This window comes from Enhydra lutris, unplaced genomic scaffold (genome assembly GCF_002288905.1).
Source record: "Enhydra lutris kenyoni isolate GAN:26980312 unplaced genomic scaffold, ASM228890v2 scaffoldscaffold3, whole genome shotgun sequence".
NCBI lineage: Eukaryota > Metazoa > Chordata > Mammalia > Carnivora > Mustelidae > Enhydra > Enhydra lutris.
Window position 1 is genome coordinate 73241782 of NW_019154087.1, and position 22986 is coordinate 73264767.

Below are 22986 nucleotides of genomic sequence, written 5' to 3' on the forward strand. Positions count from 1 at the left end.
CCCAACGTGGGGCTCAAACTTATGACCCCGAGATCAAGAACTGCATGCTCTTCCGACTGAGCCAGCCAGGTGCCCTCAGCCCTTTCTTTCTATCCTCTTTGATAAACATTTATTGAATGTCTACTCTATGCTAAGCTGCATGCCAAGAATTAGAATGCAAAAATGAGTAAGACAAAAGTCCTCTTAGTGCTTTTCACTGAATTTCTTCTTGTCTGTGCTGCTTTATTCATTTCTTATTTCCCTCATGCCCTGTAAGTCTTCCTTTTTCCCCTCCTTTACACTTTTCTTTTAAGCACACCTTCTACCATCAAGCCTTTGTTCTTAGTTGCTTCTTAGTTGATTATAATGTGAACTGATATATATGCTTTAGTATTTCCTACACTTACTTTAAAAAGTATACTCCTGTTTAATTTCATTTAAAAAACAAATTGGTCGGGGCACGTAGGTGGCTCAGTCAGTTAAACATCTGACTCTTGATTTCACCTCAGGTCATGATCTCAGGGTCATGGGATTGAGCCCCACATCAGGCTCCATGCTCAGTGCAGAGTCTGCCTGTCCCTCTTCCTCTGCTCCTCCCTCCATGCTGGCTCTCTCTTTCTAAAATATAAATAAAATCTAAAAAAAAATAATAAGAAGAATAAAAAGCAAATTGGTAATCATATTTTTCAGAAAGTTAATCTTCTGTAATTTTCAAGAATCTTTCAAGTTCTCGAATTGTATTGCTCTGTGATTCTAATTTCTTGTTTTGTGTGGAGACTTTGTTCTCTCTTAGACCCAGTGGCTTTTAACAGGAAAATACTCCCATCTTAGAATAAAATCTATGGAAAATAATTGGTGCTCAGTGTAACAACTTGAATAGACTAATTTCAAAGAACTAAATCACTTCCATGGTAACTCAGTTCTGTCAGAAGATCAGTTATCTCCATATTATATATCTCCACATAATATATCTCAGTATCTTGTGGCACCTGGGTGGCTCAGTCAGTTGGACATCAGACTCCTGATTTCGGCTTAGGTCATGATCTCTAGCATTGAGCCCAGCGTGGGGCTCTATGCTCAGAGGGAGTCTGCTTGAAATCCTCTCTCTCCCTCTTCCCCTCCCCTGGCTCGTGCATACACTCTTTCTTTCTCTCTCTCAAATAAATAAATAAATCTTTAAAAAAAAATCTTTCTCAGTACCTTGTTTGGCAACTAATTGGTATTCTGATCTCTCAATTTCTGTGTTCATATATTAAAGTAATGAAATACCTTAAAAGTATTGCAACCCTGAAATGTGAAGAGATCACTGTTCACCTACCTTTTATGAGTTTAGATAGTGAGAATTACTTCCTTCTTCCTTATAAAATAAGGAAACAAAAAATGTTCTCACTCTTGGAAGAAATTTCCTTCTCCTATTTTCTGTTCTATCTCTAAGAGTAAAACTTCCTTCAAGTACTTTACAATTGCAAAGAAACTTACATCCCATTTTCTTCTTTGTTATGTTGCTTCTGAATTAAGTGGACTAACTGAAGAGACTATCTTCTTCACATCTAGGACCAAAGAAGGCATGTGTCTGACCAAGATAGTGATTTTGTTTGGATAGGAAATTCAGAAAACTTTTTCTTTACCTGCATGCATGAAAGCTTTTTAGGAAGTGGCTGAGTCAGTGATGATCAGTCTTTTAAGTGGAGTATCATGATAGAATGACAGATGTGGCCTATGTAAATTCAAACAAAAATGTGAATAAAATAATGTCGAGCAATGAAAGAAAAATTGCATTGTAACAATAATGTAAAAAAGTCATATTTACAAAGATAAAGATTGGGAGAGGTTATAAAACCTATCAATAAATGATTTCCCCCAAATGTTGAATAGTTGTATATTTTTATGATACTTTTTGTCTTTTTGTTTGTTTTTGATAAATACAGTGGTTAAGAACACAGATTTGAGTTAGAAAGACTGGGGTTCCAGTCCTGGCTGTCTTACTTACTAGCTATATATATCCTCAGGCAATTCCTTGTTATAAAATGACTATAATAATCACACCTATCTTATAGGAGTGCTATGATTTAACACTAAATGACAGTGCATGTAAAGTACAAAGCATGGTACAGGGGACACATGTAGGAGTTTAATATATGCCTCCTACTCCTAAATACTCACTCAGCACAGAAATATTAAACAAGTAGGAACTTTCAAAAAGAATTTTGGGTATCTTCAAATGAAATTTTCTGAAGTTATTCTTTGTATTCCTAAGCCTCAGCCAATAAAAGGCTATTTGGCATTTCTTTACTTAAAAGAAAGTTACTCATCATCTGTGTGACAAGCACTATAACCAGTGAGTGCTGAAGCATATTTAAACATATTAGCCCAATAGGCCTCAGTCTACTGGGGGGGAGGGGGAAGAAATCAGACCCCCCAAAAACAAAATAAAACAAAAAATAAACTCATGGAAGAGGCAGGTACCAAGTCCAGTAGGACAGAGAAGAGTGGCAACACTGAGGTAACAGTCAAGCAGGGTCCTATAAAAAAAAAGTGTGATTTGGATGGCTTAGGAAGAGGAAGAAAAGCATCCTTGGCAAAGGCACAGAGGCATGAAAAATTAGCTAACTGGAATGTATGATCACTCAGGCAGGAAATGAGGCTGGAAGCGGGTTGCGTTCAGATTGTGGAAAAGACTTGAATTGCCACAGTTGCAACAATTTGTCTCTCAAAGCAGTTGTATTTGCACCCATGCCGAAGTATGATGGTTCTAATAATTGGGGGGAAGAAATCTCTTAATCCATTTTCCTCCCACATATAAAGCATCAGTAGAACTTTTCTGTCAGGGACTCAAATTATTTTCAGGGTGGCTCTAGTTCCTTGTGTCTAGTGTTTGTGAAACATTGTAAGAATTTTTAAAAATTGAAACTATTTTGAAATGTCTTCTTAGCCTTCCTTTTTAAAAATAAGAGCCTAGGGCGCCTGGGTGGCTCAGTGGGTTAAGCCTCTGCCTTTGGCTCAGGTCATGATCTCAGGGTCCTGGGATCAGCCCTGCATCGGGCTCTCTGCTCAGCAGGGAGCCTGCTTCCTCCTCCCTCTCTCTCTGCATGCGTCTCTGCCTACTTGTGATCTCTCTCTGTCAAATAAATAAATTTTTTAAAAAAGAGAGCCTAAATCATACTCCCTTTTCTGTGTGTTCAAGGAAATATGTTGAAATTCCAGCCATTCAGGTTTTTTTTTTTTAAAGAAATCTTTTGACCCATTTTTCCCCTGCTGACTTGTATTATAAAAGTGGATTATCATAAAATTATAAAATCCAGTTTTTCTACTGACTTCTGTTAAAGAAGAAAATTTGGGCCATATCTTTACCAGAATGAATAATTTCACTGTCCAGTAAGTAAATTTCACCTGGTACTTCAGTGATGAATTTTATGTGCTCCCACAAGCTAGGGTTTGGTTATATTTAGCTGGCTCCTAGGCTAGCTCAGTGCTATGCATGAAAATCTAATCAATAAATGTTGCTTGAACTTGATTGGACTGAATATTTAAGGAGACTATACAACTTTAACCTAATTAGAAAATGCTATCCCCCTGTATCCCCTGTGAGACATATTGGGCTCAAAGTAGGGAATAGTATGATACAATATTTCCTACTTTTGTTAAAATTGTGAGGCATTCAGTTCAATTCAGTGATGAATAATAATTTGATGATTTAAAGTGATCCAATCAAAATGACTCAAAAACAGCAGAAAAATGACTTTCCAGTGACTTGATAATGTTTTTCCTTAGCCTGATCATTGTCACTCCCCCAACCCCAACAAAAAACACTTTGTGGGACTAAAGATGAGTCCTGTGAAACTGAATGTTTGTTCTGGTCTATAAGGAATGAGGACCTAATATATATGTACTCTGTCCTCCCTTAGGTTGTCTTGCCATCACTGCAACTCCTGGCAAGCTGGTTTTCCTTTCCCTCTTTTCTGATGTCATTGCTGTTCTAGGATGGAAAATGCTGCAAGAATACACTATAAATTCTGGAATTAATGGATGCTGGGAGTTGAATTTAAAAAGAGTTCAACCTCTTTCATACTTCTTATGGAATGACTCGGGTAGAACATAATGAACTACACCTCCTGTATCTCTGCAAATAAAAGGAAGTTCTTAACATTTATATAAGACAGCAGGAGCCTGGACATGACCTCATTGCAATCCATTAGACTATTTGAGGAAAAAAAACAACAAAACTTTCCCACTTATTGACAGGTAAAGTTATCCCAATCCATTTCTCATAGCCAGTAAGAAGATGAACTGTCCTTAAATGCATTTTAAAATTGGCAAATTATGCTTCCTGGTTCCTTTCTGGTCAAACAGAAATAGCCAGAAGAAATTATCACAATGTTTTTGAAGCAGATTAAAAATTCTCCCCATCCCCATGTAGACTTGCCAGTAGTTTCATTTTGTACACAGCAGACCCTCATTTCTCTAGTTCCTTGACCAATTAAACAGGACAAAGACCTCATGTTCTTCATTCTGTTCTGTGGCCACAGTTTACAAAGAAATGAAGTATGGTTTGGGAAATACTGGTGTTGTATGTAATGAATCACCAATGAAGATGTGACTCATTCCAGGAGCAGAATTATAAGCATCACATTATAAACACTAATATTGACATAATTTATGGACTAATAGAAAAATCTTCAGAAAACTAGTGAGCCATTTTGTTTTTTAAACTCAACAAATAGTTATGAGGTTCTACTTATTGTAATAGACACTGACAGATACAGTAATTAATAAAACAGATGTGGTCCTGGCCCTTATAATAGTGCATTAGGAAATCATTATGGCTAGACTAAACATTCACAGCATGTATCAACATTTACATATGTGTTTGATGTTTGAAGATCTTGGAATAGTAGAATATGAACTTGGTGGGTAAATACACTGTTTCTGTTTTAGTTGCCTTTTGGTTAAGGAAGTCTGAATGGACTGTATAATTTCAGGAATAGAAAGTATTTAAAAATCGTCTTTATACTTTAAAAACCTGTATACCATAGAAATCTCAATCATAATAGTGCCTCACCCAAATATTATATTTTATTGGTTCCTACTTTGACATGTCATTCACCAAAAGGTCAAAAGATCAGACTAATGTATAGTCCTAACCATTTTGAGACCATCCTATAGTTATCTTCTTTATAGGAATAGAAACTGTAATTTGTCACCAAAACATCTTCCTTGGAAGATGACTATACCCCACCCAGATTTGCTCTGTAGTATTACTATGAAAGAATTTAACTTGTACACAATTGGTATGATAACCTTTCAGCTCTGACATTAATGTACAAGTTTTTTGTCAAGTGTTACCAAAATTAACTTGTCTTTTTAATAGGCAATTAGAGTCATTTATCCTGTGTAGTTTGATTGACTCCCAATAAAAACAGCAGCAAACCTATGACACAGGAAGTATATATTAAGTTTTAGAGGAAGAAGTAAGTACCCCTAAATACAAGGTATTGTGTTTCTCCCTCTTCAGGGAGGTAGGAGGATAAACCTTAACTATTGTTACCTCTGATTCTCTATAAAGAATCTATGCTGTTGTCTGTGGTTAGTTTGCTATTTGTTCAGACTTCCCCCTGGGAGAGAATAAGTTCTCATTTTAGATACAGACTATACCTTTTAGCAAGAAGTAATTATTTTGCAGAACAGTATTGATCATAAGCAAAACCATGCAGGAGATAATGAATGGATTGATTTTATCAATCCTGTTCTGTTGATCTTCACTTTATAGTAAATTGTTGATCGGGGTGCCCAGCTGGCTCAGTCAGAAGAGCGCTACTCTTGGTCTCAGGGTCATGAGTTTGAGCCCCATGTTGGGTGAATAGATTACTTTAAAAAAATAAGTGTATTCTTGATCAATAGTGTCAAATTTTTTTTTAAAGATTTTATTTATTTATTTCACAGACAGAGATCACAAGTAGGCAGAGAGGCAGGCAGAAAGAGAGAGGAAGGAAAAGCAGGCTCCCTGCTGAGCAGAGAGCCAGATGCAGGGCTCTATCCCAGTAAGCCACCCAGGCGCCCTGGTAGTGTCAAATTCTTAAGTAATCAGTTTATAATCAGTGCTTTATATTTAAAGGCTTTCTGCCTTAGGACAACTTGTACACCAGGTGTAAGAAACTTCATCAGATCGCCTTATAAGTCTCTTCTGTAAACGTACTTCCGACCAGCAGAGGCTGACAAAACAGGGAAAGGAGGCTAGAGCTGTTACCCTTCCAGAAGTGAAGTCCATGCAGCAAGGGGCACACCAGCTTCAATGCCTTGACTTCCCTGCCTTCCATGCCTTTGAGTGTGTGATCTGGCAGAAGCAGGTCACTCTCCCAAGTACCACAGTTTCTACTGGTATGAACTTCATATAATTTTCACTCATATTTGGTAGTTTGATTTAGAAACTAGGAAAACTAGGAAACTAGGTTTGAACCAGCAAAACCAAACACTGCCTTCAAGTGCATGTCCTTTTTCTTCCTTATTAAAATAAAATGGAGGGTTGAACAAACATTTAATGAATTCAGTAGTATGTAGTGAAGAGACAGGTTTCAAGAGAAACGCCGTTTCTCCATTGTTTTTAAGGTAGTTAGAATTTTTCAATTTTACTGTTTTTGTCTGCCAACTCCAGAAATTTGTCTCCATTCTTTTCATGGTCTTCATGGCAAGACTTATGACTAAAAGGTAATCCATAGTAGAAAGAAGACTAGCTCTACAATTGTCGTGTAGTAATAAAACTCACATTAAATTTCTACTGTGGTAAGACTTCATGTAGGGCTGCCTGTTACTGGACAAGTAATGGGCCTATGTTGTCTCTAAGACTACTGTTGGATAGAGTATGCTAAAAAACTTAGCCCCTAAATTCAGTATTACCCTTGTATCTGTTTATCATTAAATTGCAGGTTACATGGTGCAAGTAAGTAAAACATTTGGGAGATAAAAATTTTGTTTGGGTACATTTCATACATGGTATCCGTAATTCTCTCATATATGGATGTTTCTTTTTTAAGCAAATAAAGAAAGGAATCTTACCATCTTGATAAGGCCTTGGAAAGCTTTTGTGTGTATGCTAGTGTCTGAGGAGTTACTACCAACTCTTCTGTGTTAGATTAACCTACACTACATACATAGAATTTAATGTGTACTGATGTTGTGTTTTGAGAGACAAGTCCCACAATTTATTTAATTTTCCTCTGCCCAGGTGAAAAAAGGTAGGTCAGCCTTGTGGTTGTCTCCAGAGCAATTGCCGGAAGGAAAGAGCCCCTAGGTGAGAGATAGCTGTGGTCCTGGGACTATCCTGGGTTTCTTACTGATGCTGTCACATCTTTGCTTGTAGGAGCACTTGTGAAGTTTACAAGAGTTTGTTTTACATGATTCATTGCTACAGAAATTTGCATCTTAAAGGAAGTCTGAAACAATACCAAGTCTTAACAGAATGATGACCATTCCTGTGAGGACTTTGAGCCAATGAACTGAGTCAGGAAACCTGAGATCTAGGTCATGTGACCTTGAACAAGTCAAGTCTCTTCTCTGGCTCCTCATCCAAAAGTTCATGTCCTCATCTGCAAAATAAAGAGGGTGACTTGGTAATACTTCCTTCCAGTTTAAAGTACTTTAATTCTTTGTCAGGATCTACTCTGTCAAATATATAAATCCATGGGTAAGGAGTTATGTTATGGGATTCCATTGCATTTATGAATTAGGAGTCCAAAATTCAACTTACTATATCTGAATTCTTTAATTTGTTCATAGGTTAATACTAATTTTTCTGCTTTAAAGGCTTCTCTTTTCACAGGCTTTTCTATTCTGAAAATTTAACAAGCTGCAAAGCCATGAAAACTTATAGCTTCTTCTATAATAGAACTCATTTATATTTTAGCTTTTCCTTATAGTCACAGGAAACGTCCACAGGGCTGATTTGGAGAGAGCTGTTACTTATTTTAAGTCTGTAGAATTCAAAATGAACTCTTATTTATAAAATATACTTCAGTATGGAACATCTTTTGTTTGTTGTACTATAGTGTATTTGCAAAACAAACATTCGAAATATAAATTTGTTTGTTTCTGAAAGGCATTAAGATAAACCAAGAAAATTATTTAAAAATAATTTTATGCAACTTTGCGTAAGTTTGCTTTGAGACAGCAAACTTTATTTTCAAATAATTTTTTTGATTGAAAAATTAGCAAATGCTTATATAAAATATGGAGAAATGTAAGGAAATATAAAGAAGAATACTAAGATACCACTTACCACCATTTAGAGATAATCATTAATGTTTTGTTGCTGTATTTCTCTTTGGTCATTTTTCTGTTATGTATATATCTTTTCAAAGACAGTTATACCAGATATGTAGTTTTGTATTTAATATACATATGCTCTTTGCAAACATGATTTTTAATGATTAAATCCATAAAAATATATATAGATGTATATATAATTTATTACCCAGTCCCCTGCAGCCGGAAATTTAGGTTAGCAACTGTATCTAATTCAGGTCCTGACTTAATAACTAGCTATGTTGCCAGTTTGTAGATAGATGCATGATTGGTGAAAGAAAGTATTTTGAAAAGTAGCTATAAAATTAATGTGATCTAACAGAAAAAAGGCATCTATTTAAGAAAGCAAGAAAACTGAGAAAAATAAAAATAACTGATGAGAAAAATATAGAAGCCACATAAAAAACTAAAAAATTTCACTCACTTTGCAGAGAGGTACTAAAAAGATATAATAAGTGGAGAGGCGTATAACACATTGCTAGATAAGAATGAATAATATGACAATGTCATTTCTTCCAAAATGAATCTTTTAAGTTTAATGCACTTTAATCAAATTAAAACACACACATTTTTTTTCTTCTCTCTTTTTTCTCCGTGGAGTGGTATGGAGTCAACAATATGATTTTAAAGTTCACCTGGAAAAAAAGATTGTAAATGGCTTAAGAAGATTTTGATAATAAATAGTAATGATGGGCCCTATCTTGTCAAGTATTGTGAAATTATAAAGTTATAATAATCAAAACTGTGGTTCAAGAACTGATGATGATGGAACAGTGTTAAAGTAGTAGTTATCTATACTAAGTGTTCCAAGATTTTTAAATGTCAACACTGCACTAACTGCTGAAGATACAGGTGAATACGGCAGTCTCTTAGCCCTGTTTGTTATCAAGAAGTGGCCAATCTAAAAACTTTCAATAAAGCTTTGAAATGGGACCTTATTATGAAAACTGTTCCACTGAAGGTTAGTGTTAAGCATCAGAAGCAGGATAGCTGTCTAACTTGGACTACAGAGGAAAAAAGAATTGAAGTTAGAATTTTTTAGTATTTGGGGTGCCTGGGTGGGTCAATGGGTTAAAGCCTCTGCCTTTGGCTCGGGTCATGGTCCCGGGGTCCTGGGATCGAGCCCCACATCGAGCTCTCTGCTCAGCAGGGAGCCTGCTTCCACCTCTCTCTCTGTCTGCCTCTCTGCCTACTTGTGGTCTCTCTGTCAAATAAATAAATAAATAAATAAATTTTTTTTAAAAAGAATTTTTTAGTATTTGACCAGACTTTCTAGAGAAGAGAAAACCTTTGTTCAGCTTACAAAAACAGCTGCTATTCCAGTCTACTTGCCAGGTATATTTCTGTAGTGAAATACCATCTGTCAAACTATGATAGTTGAGTCACATTAGCCCTTAAGACCATCCCATTCTTTTTGTACTGACTCTGTTTCCACGGCATTCATCTCCTAGGTCTGACATAACAAATTTCTACAAACTGGGTGGTTTAAACCAACAGAAGTGTACTCTCTCACAGTTCTGGAGGCCAGAATCTAAAATCAAGGTGCCAGCAGGGTTGTTTTCTCCTAAAGGCTCAGAGGAAAACACTTCCATGCCTTTCTCCTCCTTCCTGGCAGTTACTGGCCATCCTTGGCATTCCTTGACTTGCACTGTCGCCAAAATCTGTGTCCATTTCCACACTCATCTTCTCTGTGTCTGTGTTCTTCTCTCTTTCATAAGGACACTCGCACTGGTTTTAGGGCCCAGTATGACCTCATCTTGATTCTTATGATTACATCTGCAAAGACCCTGTTTCCAAATATCACTTTCTGAGGTTCTGGGCCAACATGAATTTTTGGGTAATACTATTCAACTCACTACACCCAGCAATTTCCTTAGCAAGCAGTAGTAGAAAGAGAATCAACTCAGAAATCCAAAAGCTTGGCTCTGATCCTAGCTAGATCTGTTAACTTTGGGGAAGCTTGTCATCTATAGGCTTGTCACTGTCTCCATTTCTTAAATGAGGATGTTGATCAGTGAATAATCTTTCAGGGTCCCTCATTGTCCTAAAATCTACATTAAATAGTGAAGAATCATATGTATAGCTAATATCTAGCTCTACTCCTCTTGTTTTTCTCTGGTCCCTGATTGTTTCTCAGGGGTATTTAAGATCTGATTAGTGTCAGAAGGACTTTGACATCTTTGGATAAAATACAGAATATCACTATACTGGTTTGTATGTGAATGTGAACTAAAGGGGTTCCTTATTCCTTAGGCCTTCGTGGATTAACAAGATAGTTGTTGCACTTGGAGGTTTTCCCATTTCTTTCATCTCAGCTTTCGCTCTGTTGTTTAAAAACAAAAATAAGAAAATTTAAATTTTTTTGGTTGCCAAAAATCATTTAACGCATACGTGATCTCAAGTAGGAGACAGGACAGTTGGGTTCCCAACTGTGCTCCAGTTTCATGTTATTCTCTTTCCTGTGTACTGCCCCATAATTTTACTTAGTGATAAAGAAATGCACACTAGATTATAGATAGTGGGCAATGTCTGACAGTCCTGAAACCTTATTTTGAATTACTAAAATGGTGAGGCTTAAATATCTCTTCAAGAGATGTGCACATAAAGGCACAGAAGGAAAAAAAAATTCATTTACATGCCATTATCTCTTGCTTAAAGAGTTAGTCCTCATCTTTTCTATATGCTCACCAAGACACAAAGGGAGGCATTTTCTGGCTGCAATTTTTATAGACTTCAGTGTTATTGAAATGAAAGTGCTTCAAGGACATTTCCATTTTGTTCCTAGCTTATGGTTTCTCATCTCATGTAAATTATTTTGCCACTTTTCATTTTAATTCTTTGCTGTCACTGTCTGGCAAAACGATCATTTGATTTCTCTCTGTGAAGATATTCACTGATTACTCAGCTGACAATGTCCTTTGTCTATAAAAGTGTAGTGCCCTTAGGATTTATTTTATTACTTTTTTATTACTACCTGTAGATTTCTGTTTACATTTCTTTCCCTTTTTTGTCTTGGAAAATGTCTAGGGCTATAAAATATTCTTATATGGAACAGAACTATGTTTTGAACTCCAGAGTTCCAGTTTAGAAACAGATCTCTTTTAGTCTTAGAGCCAAGTTCTCCTATAATTTGTCCACCTGGTAACAATAGAAGTATCTATTTCTTTGACATAATCTAAAAGTTAAAATGCTTAAAGGTGAATAATAAATAGTGTGTACTATTCCTAAGGCTTTTTCTTTTTCTTTTCTTTTTTTTCTTTTCTTTTTTTTGATATGGGGATAGAGTGGCACCTAAACCCAGGAGGTGAAGCTGTCTTGAATTATTACCATTCTGAAATGTCTCTTGAATTTTATCTTTCCTCTCTGTTTCTGTGCCTCAGCCTACTACAGACCCCTCCTCAGCTATTGCCACACTGCCCAACTGGCTTCTGCCTCTAGTAACACCAGAGATACTTTCCTACGTAAATAAGTCTGATCATATAATACCCCTACTTAAAAATCTTCATTCCCAGTTGCATAAAAAGTTAACTGCAAATTCTGTCATACCCTTTAAAATCTGGACCCTGTGGATTTTTTTTTCCAGTTTCGTGCCCAACTGCCCCATCTTATGTACAATATAGTCCAGCTACACTGAACTCCTCCCATTCTCAAGAACATTCTAAGCTCTTCCATAACTCCCTTTCTTTGTATATGTTGCTTCCTCTACTTGGTATTAATTCCCTCTACCCACCCTCTCTGCTCTCTCGTCAAGATCCTGCACAAATGTTAGTTCCTCTCTGCTCCCATATACTATATTCATACCACTAATACAGTCCATTCTGTGATATTTTATAATATGTTTCATTGCATACATACATCCCCCAGTGACACTGGGAAGCTTTGTCTGATTCATCTTTGTCACCATTTAGCCAATTGCCTGGTATAAATTAGAACTTAATCAACATTTTTTCATTGGCTAAATGATTATTTCCAAAATCAAAGTCATTAGACCTATTTCCCAACTTCATTGATAGTCTATTGGTTATAAATAGCTCAGAAATAAACACTATGCTAATGTAATTGTATTCAGCTGTATCTTAGTCTAAAGCCTCTGAGTGTGCCTGGAGAAGATAGTGTACAATGTGGTGAGATCTCAGCTGGCTTTCTCCTGAAAGATACCCATGGTTTCACTAAAAGCCTTAACTGCAACCACTGTTTTCTGTGTTTTCACTTGTCTTTCCTTCTTCCATCATTTATTCCCTCATGTATTTATTGATTTATTGATTCAACCATCTATTGATCAAACAGTTGCTTATTGAATGTCTATTATATGCCAAGCAGATTCCTTGGGTTTAGATAGGTCCGCTTGTGAGTAACTAGGTAGAAATTGTAGTTAACCACCTTCTTTGATGCTTCCTTTTTTTCTGAGCATGCTCTCTTTCACAGAGCACATATGAAAAGGGATTTTGACACCAATTCAGATTAGTCAGTAATATGATGTGGTTGCAGGGTGACTATATAGTTTATTATCTAAAGTGGGATATTTTGGGGAAGTGAATTTGTTAATAACCCGAAATAACAGCACTCTCTCAGGCAAACCAGGATCACCCTATATATAACACCCCTGATAGTCTAATCAGATTGCATTACTAGTTGCCTTGTTTTTCAAGCACATCTTAGGTTTTTATGCCTTTGTGTCATTGTCTTTACTGTTAACTTTGCCTTTTCCTCTCCAGTACTGGAGTCTGTGCATCCCTCAGAATCCTGCCCAATTCAGTGAGCTTTCCCAGATCAGCCTCATCTATGGAAATATCTCTCTTCTGAATTTATTTAGCTTATCATTTATATCCTTAATTAGCAGCTTGGTATATTCTGGTTTGTCTGTTATGTTACTGTTTTGACTGTTGTTTTGACTCCTTCTACAGCTTAACTTTTTTTATATATTCCTCCTCAGCTGAACCACATGTTCTTAAGATCAGGGCTTATATTTGAACTTATATCTACTCCACAAGTATACTCATGTAACATTTTTGCTGAATATTTTATTTCCTGGCCTACTTTTGTCTTTCCTAAAAACTCTTCCTCTTTATGTTGGTATTGTGTGTCTGTTCCCACTTGGGCTGGGGAGGTTTTAAGAGCTTTGCAATGAATATTTTTAATTATTACATCTTAAACTTAAATGTTTATCATGGGGTATCTTAAAGTATATTATCTTATCAGTTTAGATTATACAGTCTCCCTTGAATTTGTGTTTTTCAAACATTGAATCACTACAGAAACACAAAAAGATGAAAGTGGACTCAGTAGTCCAGCATACATACCTCCAGTTGTAGTAGTGCATTTTACTGAAATTTTATGCTTTGAATAGTCCTACATTTCTTAATTATGAAAATAATAGGTCCTAACAGAGAAGAAAGGATTAATTGTCAGGCTTAGAGATATAGAAGTGTAGTGAATTCTTATATTCCTTGATTTGGAAGGAGATACTGATTTATTTTTATGCTGATCATCTGTATTTTATATAACTGTATCCTAGAAATATACAGTAAAAATGATTTTTAAGACTTCTTAATTCATTAAGTTATACGTACAGCGAATAACTGCAAATTCTAACTTAACTTCCCAAAATATTGTGACTTTATCCTACTAATCATTAGAATAGCAGTCACAATCCTAGTATTTTCTAGCTGATCCAAATACACTTTATAAACATATATTGTTTATGGAGTATTAATCATTAAACTAGTGTTTAATTGTTTCAGTATTTTCCCAAAGTTTTTATTAAAAATTTATAAAAATAGCCTATATTCATTTCAGAAACTCAACAGAGAAACACATAAAACAGACTGTGAAAACCGATCTCAGTTATCACCAGTACTTCCCTGTCTTCTATCCAGCCCCAGTATTCTTGCTCTCAAGAGACAGGCATTTCTTTAGTGTGTATCTTTTGAGACCCTCTTAAAATAACTCTATATCCCTGACTTTCAGCAGTCCATGTACAGTGTTACTTATTATTTCTTTTGGAGACCCCTACGCTGGGTTGGTGGACACTTTGTTCATCATTATTGACTTGTCAGCACTGCCATCAGTGGGGGTGCATATAAGGAAGCATGAGTCAGACTTGTACCTGAGGTGGCTTTCAGCATAGTAGGGGAGAGAGGTACACAGTGATAACTATAATACAAGGTGAAAAAAAATGTGAGAGAGGAACAGATTGAGTGCTGTGAGATTCATGGGATTGATATTTACCTTTGGCCAAGAGCTGATACTCAACCTATATCCTGAAAGACAAAATTTAGGTTGGAGGGAGGCAAGAAGCAGATATACTGGCAGGAGAAAGGCACAGAGATACCAGGAGTTTACAAGGCTATTCCATTTTCCTAGACTGAAGCATGCATATATGGTAGTAGCCACAGAAAAAGAAGCAAAGGTAGTTTAGAGGAGAACTCTGAACACCTCTATAATAAACTTTTAAAAATTTTTAACAGGATAGTGCCCATGACTAGAAATGTACACTAGGGTTATTAAGCAGACATTAGAAGGGGTGGATGGGGTGTCGGTTACTGGCTTTGCAGTAATTTGGAAGAAGAGTTGCTATAATGAGGTACAGTGGCCCTAGAGCTGCTGCTGACATAGGACCTGTAGGTCTTAACAACAGCCATGTTCTATCAGATCTGAAAAGGCCTTGATTATAAGACACACCTTGATTTTATGTACCAGTGATGGGAGACAAAAAAACAAAAACCACTGCCAGTTAATTTTCAGACACCACCAATTATAAGATACATCTTGATTTTAGGGATTATAATAATAAATGTACGTCACAAAATCTGTGAAATAGCATCATTGCATAGGTACAGGGAAAAGATGGGACATGCAAGAAAGACAGGAGAGAGCTGAGAAAACAAAGGAGGGTGGATGAGATCAGAGATACAAGTGGAGTAGTAGACCTTGGAGAGGAGAGTGTATCTTCCTCCACCAGGAGATGAAAAAGTGAACAATGACTCAGAAGTTGAGAGGTCGAGAAGCTAAAAACATCACACAAACTTACATCAAATAACCTCCCTCTTGGTAAAAGAGGAGGCAAGGTCATTTGTAAAAAGAATGACTGGTGGGTTTGAGCACTTGGGACCTAAGAGTGAAAAGCCTTCAGGTAAGTGGAACATGAAAGATGGAGTATTAAAAACAGAAAAAAGTTCCCATCCGAAATGAGGGCCTGGTTAAGGCTGAAAACCACAGACTTACAAAGAAACCAATTGGCCCTATTTTATGACTTTGTCCAGGAACACTTGGAGAGAAGGATGGAAGAGAACATGTGGAAGGTGCTTTCTGCAGGGTAGGAGATTGGCTGGACAGGCACGGTGGAAGGACAGAGAAGCTAAATAAGTTTCTCCTAAGGAATATTGTTGATTTGGCTTGCCGTGAAGTTCAGGCTAAGAAATAAAAGGTGAGGCCGGAAAAATAGATAAACAGATGTTTTTTAAGTTGGAGGGGGAGCGTTTTAAAAGGATTCGAGATTATAAAGAAGGTAAAGGAAAAATTATTCTGAAGAGGAGGAGTAGTAAGGAGAAAGTTGAGTGGGGGCATTTCAGAATTAAGATAATGGAGGTAGAAGTTAGAAGGTTGAGTCTTGAAGATGTGTAATCTTTCTAAAACACAGATGGGTGTACACCTATCTCGATGGGGCCTGAAAACCTCTGTTTCACCATGATGTCTTTACTACTGACAAGAACAGGCAAGCTCTTCACAAGCCGGCCCCATCCTGCTTTTCCAGGCTAGTATCTCATTTCTTCCTGTGAACACCATATTCCAACCACTCTTCTCTGTGGTCAGAATCCTCAAGGCTTCTGTCTACCGTTGGCTTTTGCACATGCTGTTCCCTTGCATGAAATGCTCTTCCTCCTCTTCTTTGCCTTGCAAACTCCTGCCTGTCTTCAAGGACTAACTCAAGAGGGCACTTCCTCTGTCACATCCTTCTGGGACCCTGCAAACAACACTGAGCACACTTTCATCTGTGCTCCAGCAGTGCTGTCTTCAGACGTCTTAACAAATTTTACCACGAGCATGTTGATTTGTATGCGTCTCTCCAGTAGATTGTAAACTCCTTGAAGTCAGAAACTATCTAATCCTCTTTACCCACAGTGCAAATGTATAATGTTAGGTACTTAATATCTGCTTTTGTTGTCTTTGTGGAACTTTAAATAAATGTGGTAATCCAGTCCTTCTCCAATATTAATGTGCATTCAGATCACCTGGAAATCTTGTAAAATTCAGATTCTGATTCAGTCGTGAGGTGGGATCTGTGGTTCTACCTTTCTAACAAGCCTCCAGTTGATGCCGGCATTGCAGGCTCGTGAAACTAATTCAGAATGTCTTTGCCCAAGTGAACAGCACAGGTGGAGTAAAGGGCAGTAGGAATGTGGAAGCGGAGCAGTTGTGGGGACAGTCCGTTGGGAAAATGCTCAATATGAACACTAGAGCCCTAAAGATGACAGAAAATCATGTAGGAAGAGATGCTTAAAGCGTGGAGTCAAGCAGGAGGCCACTGTGGAGGTTGGTAGTTGACAGGTCTGGTATGATCTGGTTCTAGGACTTAACAGTTCAGCAAAGGAAAGGCTTCCCAGGGACAGCAGCTGCTCTGTCAAAGGATGTGCTCCATGGAGATCAGGGGGTTGTAGGCAGTGGGGGCCGGGGTGGTGGCGTCAGGAGTCGGGGTTTGGGGTTTCACAGGAAGGCTTTTCAGCCTCCAGTTGTTTATTCCTGACACAATGGCATTTCCACCATTGCAGACCAGAGGGTTAGGGAAAGGAAAAGCTGCATGCTAAGGGAAAGGAAGCCCCTGAAGACAAAACAGGAGGGTATAGGACCTGACAAGGGATCATTTCCTGATCATAACATGTAGATCCTTTTTCTTAAAATCATAGTTGACAGAAAAAGTAGCCCTAATAAATGTTCTGTTCCCACATAGAGTCTCATAGGTCTGATAATGCTAAGGAGGAATTCTGTAAACCTAATTTCTTGTAAGTACTATTATTGCATAGAATATGTGCTTTTTTTAACGTGGAAAAAAGCAAAAATATTTACATTTCCTCCCACTAATCCCCTTCCCCAACATTGAAGTAATTGATATTTACAGCCTGTTGTTTACTCTTCCAGCATTTGCCCATGCAAATTTATGTGCACATAGGAATTTTTCAAATTCCATAATGGCATTTTCCATGCACATTATTCTGCAGACTGTTTTTCTGACTTAGGAATGCTGTAAACATCCCTCCAGGTCAATGGACAGAGCTCTAACTTCTTTTTTTCCTAGTCATTTTTAAATAGCCGTGTATAAATATAGATGTCCCATAGTTTGTTCTACCATTCTCCCATTGATGCACAATTTGGTCATTTAGAATTTTTGCCACTACAAAATATGACACACACAAAAAAGTCCTGTTGTTACCAGTGTCTCAGTAATAGAACTTCATGATTTCAGCCAACCATATGTGTATCACAAGCAACTTTTGTATCAAGGACATCTTTCAGTGAAGCAAAGCAGTAACTAGGACTGCACTAATATAGTAGCCACTGGTCACATTTAGCGATTTAAATTTAAATTTGCTAAAATTAAATCACAAATTCACTTCCTCAGTCACATCAGCATCATTTCAGCTGTTCGGCAGCCGCCTGTGAGCAGTGGCTCCCCTCTCGGAGAGTAAAGGCCAGACCATTTCCATCCTCACAGAGAATTCCACTGGACACCCGGGACCAGACGCTAAAGTTACATCATAAAGAAGAGTATATGTTTCAGTGGGCTAGTGTTCTAATGAGAGCACATTTTTTAAAATACAAACTTTGTGTCTTAATTGGTTGCCCCTGCAGTTACTTCAATGAGAATCAATATCCAGATGAAGCTAAGAGAGAAGAAATTGCCAACGCTTGCAACGCCGTCATACAGAAGCCAGGTAAGGCGGCAGGCTGCCGCTTTCCTCCGCTTCAGATCGTCATCTGTAACGGGAAATTTTCTTTTACTCATTCCAGCTGGGTGCCATTAGCTCCGTCCTCACTACCTTCCTGTCCAGTCACTGCCATGTCTTGTTCAAGCAGCACTTCTTAGGGATGCAATTACAGTACTCCAGATCAAACATTCATAGGGAAAGTTTCCAGGGAGTATCCCTCCTTAAGATATGAGACCTTGAAATTATATTTTTAAAGACCGTATAGATTTCTTCCTCCAAAAATATAGCATAACTATGTCGATTCCAAAATAATTTTCAAGTTTGGAATATTTAAGCAAGGCTTGTAAATGAAAAGATTTAGATTTTTTTTTTAAACAAGTTTTGTAATTCTGTATTCCTGTTTAAAGAAAGAATTCTTATTAGAGTTGGCTTCTTTCTCCTTCCCACATTGGGATGACTTCTGCACACACCTGGGAAAAACTTGGGCTAGTTCCATTCTGAAGTCCTAATGTTCTGCAAGTCTGCCGAGCCACTTAAACACACATATGACTTTTCTTCCACGTGTTAAAATATTGTTCCACACTTCACGGTTTTCATTACCAGAAATCATTCTCAGTTAAGATGATCAATTGATCTTCATTTGGACAGTTAATTTGATTGGCTTAAAGCATCTGTATACAAAAAGTATCAGTGTGTTATCATAATTAAACTGTGGTTTATTCCCCCTTACCCAGAAGCCAGACTTCTAGCAATCTAGACCCTCCAGACACACCTCCAATGGCACCTATACCCTTACCTCTTACTTTACAGCAGCCAAAGTCCCACACGTGAGGCTGTGCAAAAACTCAGAAGCCTCCTGGAAAACACTTCGCCCTGTATCATCAACACTTCAACCTGTTTTCTGGCTTCTCCACCCACTGTGGATTAAAAGCTAAAACAGAAAAGGCCAGTGGAGGAAGGAAAGGAGCAGATGGGCCCTTGTTGGCCAGCATGGTGCTAATCTGTAAGAAGTCACATTTGACAGCAAGGAAGATAATGAATCTAAAATGCAATCTGAATTGGACTATGCGTTCTAGCATAGTTACAATAATGGATGTCGGAGTGACCTTTAGTCCTCAAGAAAACATGGGTGACAGTTGTTTCCTGCTGTCTGTAGAGGGATCTCTACAATTTATATAAGGCCTTAAGGACGTTAAGTAACAACAGGAAACCGTTTATATAAGGCCTTAAAGATGTAAGTAAACCTGAGCTACCTGAAAACTTGATGAAGCCTAACATACTCATCTATAATGATGCTAATTAAATGAAGCCTCCACGGCCTATCCTATGACCTTTGAACCCTGGCAGCCTGACTTTGTGGAATTCATTAATTTTGCATATAGTACTGGAATTCTTTAGTGTTATGTGGCTTTCTGAAATATTTTATGTTCCTGCTATTTTTGTATTTCTTTAGTTTTTATTCATTCAGTAATGGTTTAAGTGTGTACACAATACTGAACAACAACAAGAAAGCCTATATCTGTATTGGCAATAAATGCAATCAAAAGAACTTTTCAAAAAGAAAAGTATTCTTCCTTAAACTGGTCTCAGCCGCAGACTCTCTGAATGTTATTGCATGTATTCACAGGCAAAAAACTGTCTGATCTGGAACGAGTTACCTCCCTGAAAGTATATAATTGGTTTGCCAACAGACGGAAGGAGATCAAGAGGAGAGCCAATATTGGTAATGTATCAGAGAGGCTGCTTTCCCTTTCGAAGCAGTCATTTTATTTGCTTTGAGAGCGCCTTCAGTTAGGACTGCAGGTCTTAATGATGCTAACTTTGAAGCCTCACAAGAATTGTTCTTGTGTTTTTCTTTGTGTTTTCAAGAACTAATATTAATTAGCACTGTTTGTATTATACTAATAATATCATTGTTCTTAATAGTCTAGAATCTAGAATTAGACATGGCCCCTGACTGCATGACTCCTGTGCCACATATTAAAGCTACTGGCTAAGGTATTGAGCCAGGAATGAGACCCTGAGCTTCTTTGTTGTTACTGGGCCGTGACTTAGATATTAAGAAACATGTGCTTAATAAAATTGGAATGAAAGAGTCTTAAGAGGGAACAGGGCAAAACACAGATTTTTTTTTTAAAGATTTTACTTATTTGAGAGAGAGAGAGTGAGAGAGAGAAAGCACCAGAGAGGAGAGGGTCAGAGGGAGGAGCAAGCTCCCTGCGGATCAGGGAGCCCAGTATGTGGGACTCAATCCCAGAACTCCAGGATCATGACCTGACCCGAAGGCAGGCGTTTAACCAATCGAGCCACCCAGGTGCCCCAAAACAAGGATTTTTAAAAAGAGCATTTAAGAAATATGAATTGACGAGATTAGTGTGAGGAATTGGTTTTGAGCTTCTAAAATTGTATTCCATTTCTAAATTTAACTTCCTGTCCATCAATACAATTCTCAAACACTTTACAGAACCCTGAGACAGGAGGGCTGTTGAATTAGTTGGTAAGTATTTAGGAAGCACCTAACAGTCAACCACTCACATGTGGCTCTCATAGCAGGGGGGGCTCCAGAATGACAGACGTGTTCCTCCCCTGGCCTGGATGCAGTTGAATTCTGTCCATCTGCAATTTAAGAAAACACACAGGAATCTAGGTTCTTGTTTAATGACATCCTTATTTCCTCAGCACAAAGATTAATTCAGTGTTCAAGCTGTTCCAATAATGTAACAGATAATTTAGGGATCTATTTGCTTTTTTCGAAGAAGCAGCAATCCTGGAGAGTCATGGGATAGATGTACAGAGTCCAGGAGGCCATTCCAACAGTGATGATGTTGACGGGAATGACTACTCAGAGCAGGTGAGCAGCAGAGAGCAGAGCTTCTTGGTTACAGAGCGGGTGGGACAGTATGACAAGTCAATTCTGTGGGTGCGTTTTGTACGGGGTGGGGAAGAGGAGACAATCCAGTGTCCCTCCACTCTGCTCATGTGTGTAGTTAGATTTTCATGTAATTTGAAAGGAATGTGGTAAGATTCAGTTGTCCTGTTAAATTTGTGAGAAACTGTTATTCACCCACATGGATTTATTGTCATACAACAGGATACTTGGCAAGTACGCAATGGGGAGGAGGAGGAGGGAAGAAGTTCAGAGGGAGGCAGAGAAGCAGAGAAGGTAGAAGAAGAGAGGAGGATCTGATCCAAACAAGCAAGTTACACCATCCACCACACACACACTCAATGTTTGAGAAATACTAGGGGCTACTGGGTAGCTGTAATCCATGCCTAAACATGTCCCGACGCAGCACACAGTGGAAGGTCCCACCCACCACGGCCCCATTGCAGCGAGAACCCTCATGCCCAGATGAGTGGTTCTTCCAGAGTGTCTGGCACATTGACACACACATCCTGTCATAAATGCATGTCTTCTCACCTCACCCTGATTTAGTCTTCATTGCTTGGGGGGGAAAATATATTTAATTGTAGCCACTGGATGGAATAATTCAGTCACCAAGAATGTGGGAATTTCCCCCCACATATCTCTTGACAGATTTCATTAAAATTGCCATAGGATTTAAAATTAATTTCTGTTTGGAATATGAAAAGGATGTATGATCTCTTCTGGACCCCAGCAGGGAAACTCTTGTTCTTTCCTATGGTATATAAACATCTCTTCCTGGCCCCTCAGCCAGCTCTTAAATGTAATCTGCCACGTTCTTCCCTCTGCCGGCCATTTTACAGCCTCTCCTTACCAGCTTGAGCGCCGACGCTGCAGGAGCGCACGCAACCCCCTTTTAAACTCTAAAGCCCCGTCTGTGAAAATGGGAATGAAACAACGATGCCCATAATTCCCAGGAGTTACCTTTTCTCTTTTTTAGGACTCTAAATCATAGCTCCACATTTTACTCAAGAAAATGTTCTGTCTTTCTAACCAAGAACATTCCTGTTATTTTTTCAATCTACCCATGTAATGTAGGTGGGTCATTTCCCCCGTTTTTTTTCCACATGCCCTAAGGGCAGCATATCCCATGATTTTTTTTTTTTTTTTTTTCAAAAGGAGCTTACTCTTTCCAAAGCTCTTTGATGCAGAGTTCCCCTGAAGATGTGACAGGTGAGAAACTTATCTCTTATTTGTAACACCATCTTCAGGGCCTGACAAACATCCTGCAATGCCAGTTTCCTTCACAGCTTTTTGTGTAACACATTGAGCTGTGCGCCAAAGGAGAGCTTCGCACTCCCTTGCCACTGGCTCGGCACAGCAGCCTTACAGCAGGAGAGCACCACACATTGTCTCCCATAGCCATTTCCGGCTGGTATACTTTTATCCTGCTGTAATTGAGAGGTTTTTGGTTTTTCGTTCTTTTATAAAATGCATTTTTACCCATTAGATGTTGGTGTCTGTAGTTTAGTCTAGTTTTCTCAGTTCAGTAGAGAAGTACGATGAGGTCTGAATCTATTTGTAAGAGTACCAGTCCAGAATTGAGTAGCTCACTAGTTCGGCCTTCAATGACTAGTGCTATGTCTGTTGCAAACTAGACTGTTCAGATTTGATTAGCATCACCAGCAGTCTTTCTGATAGAAGGAATCAAGTTCTCAGCAAGAAAAAAACATTTTGGTGCTCTTTATTTGTTGAATCCTAAAAATGGCAATTGAAGGCCTGACCTATTTCCATTCAATGTCTACTTAAATACATTTCACCTCTACTGTGTCATGAGCCCCTCCCCCACTGTTTCCTCCCACGAATGTTCTGCCTCCCCTTGCCCACAGCATGCCTTTCTGTGAGTTGGAGCATTTTGCCAAT

At 38.1% G+C, this 22986-nt stretch overlaps 1 protein-coding gene across 5 annotated transcripts in view; it reads left to right on the forward strand.

Moving 5' to 3' along the window:
* LOC111153639 (homeobox containing 1) overlaps nt 1-22986 on the forward strand; it is a 190826-nt gene that overhangs the window by 153582 nt on the left and 14258 nt on the right. For 2 of the 5 annotated variants that reach the window (XM_022512785.1, XM_022512801.1), the window contains exons 7-9: nt 18121-18203; nt 19825-19920; nt 20954-21048. In XM_022512785.1, the coding sequence (XP_022368493.1) occupies nt 18121-18203; nt 19825-19920; nt 20954-21048 (274 nt within the window). Of the gene's footprint in view, nt 1-18120; nt 18204-19824; nt 19921-20953; nt 21049-21288; nt 21361-22986 lie in introns of all 5 variants that reach the window. The other 3 variants (XM_022512793.1, XM_022512806.1, XM_022512811.1) reach the window with 3 other exon arrangements.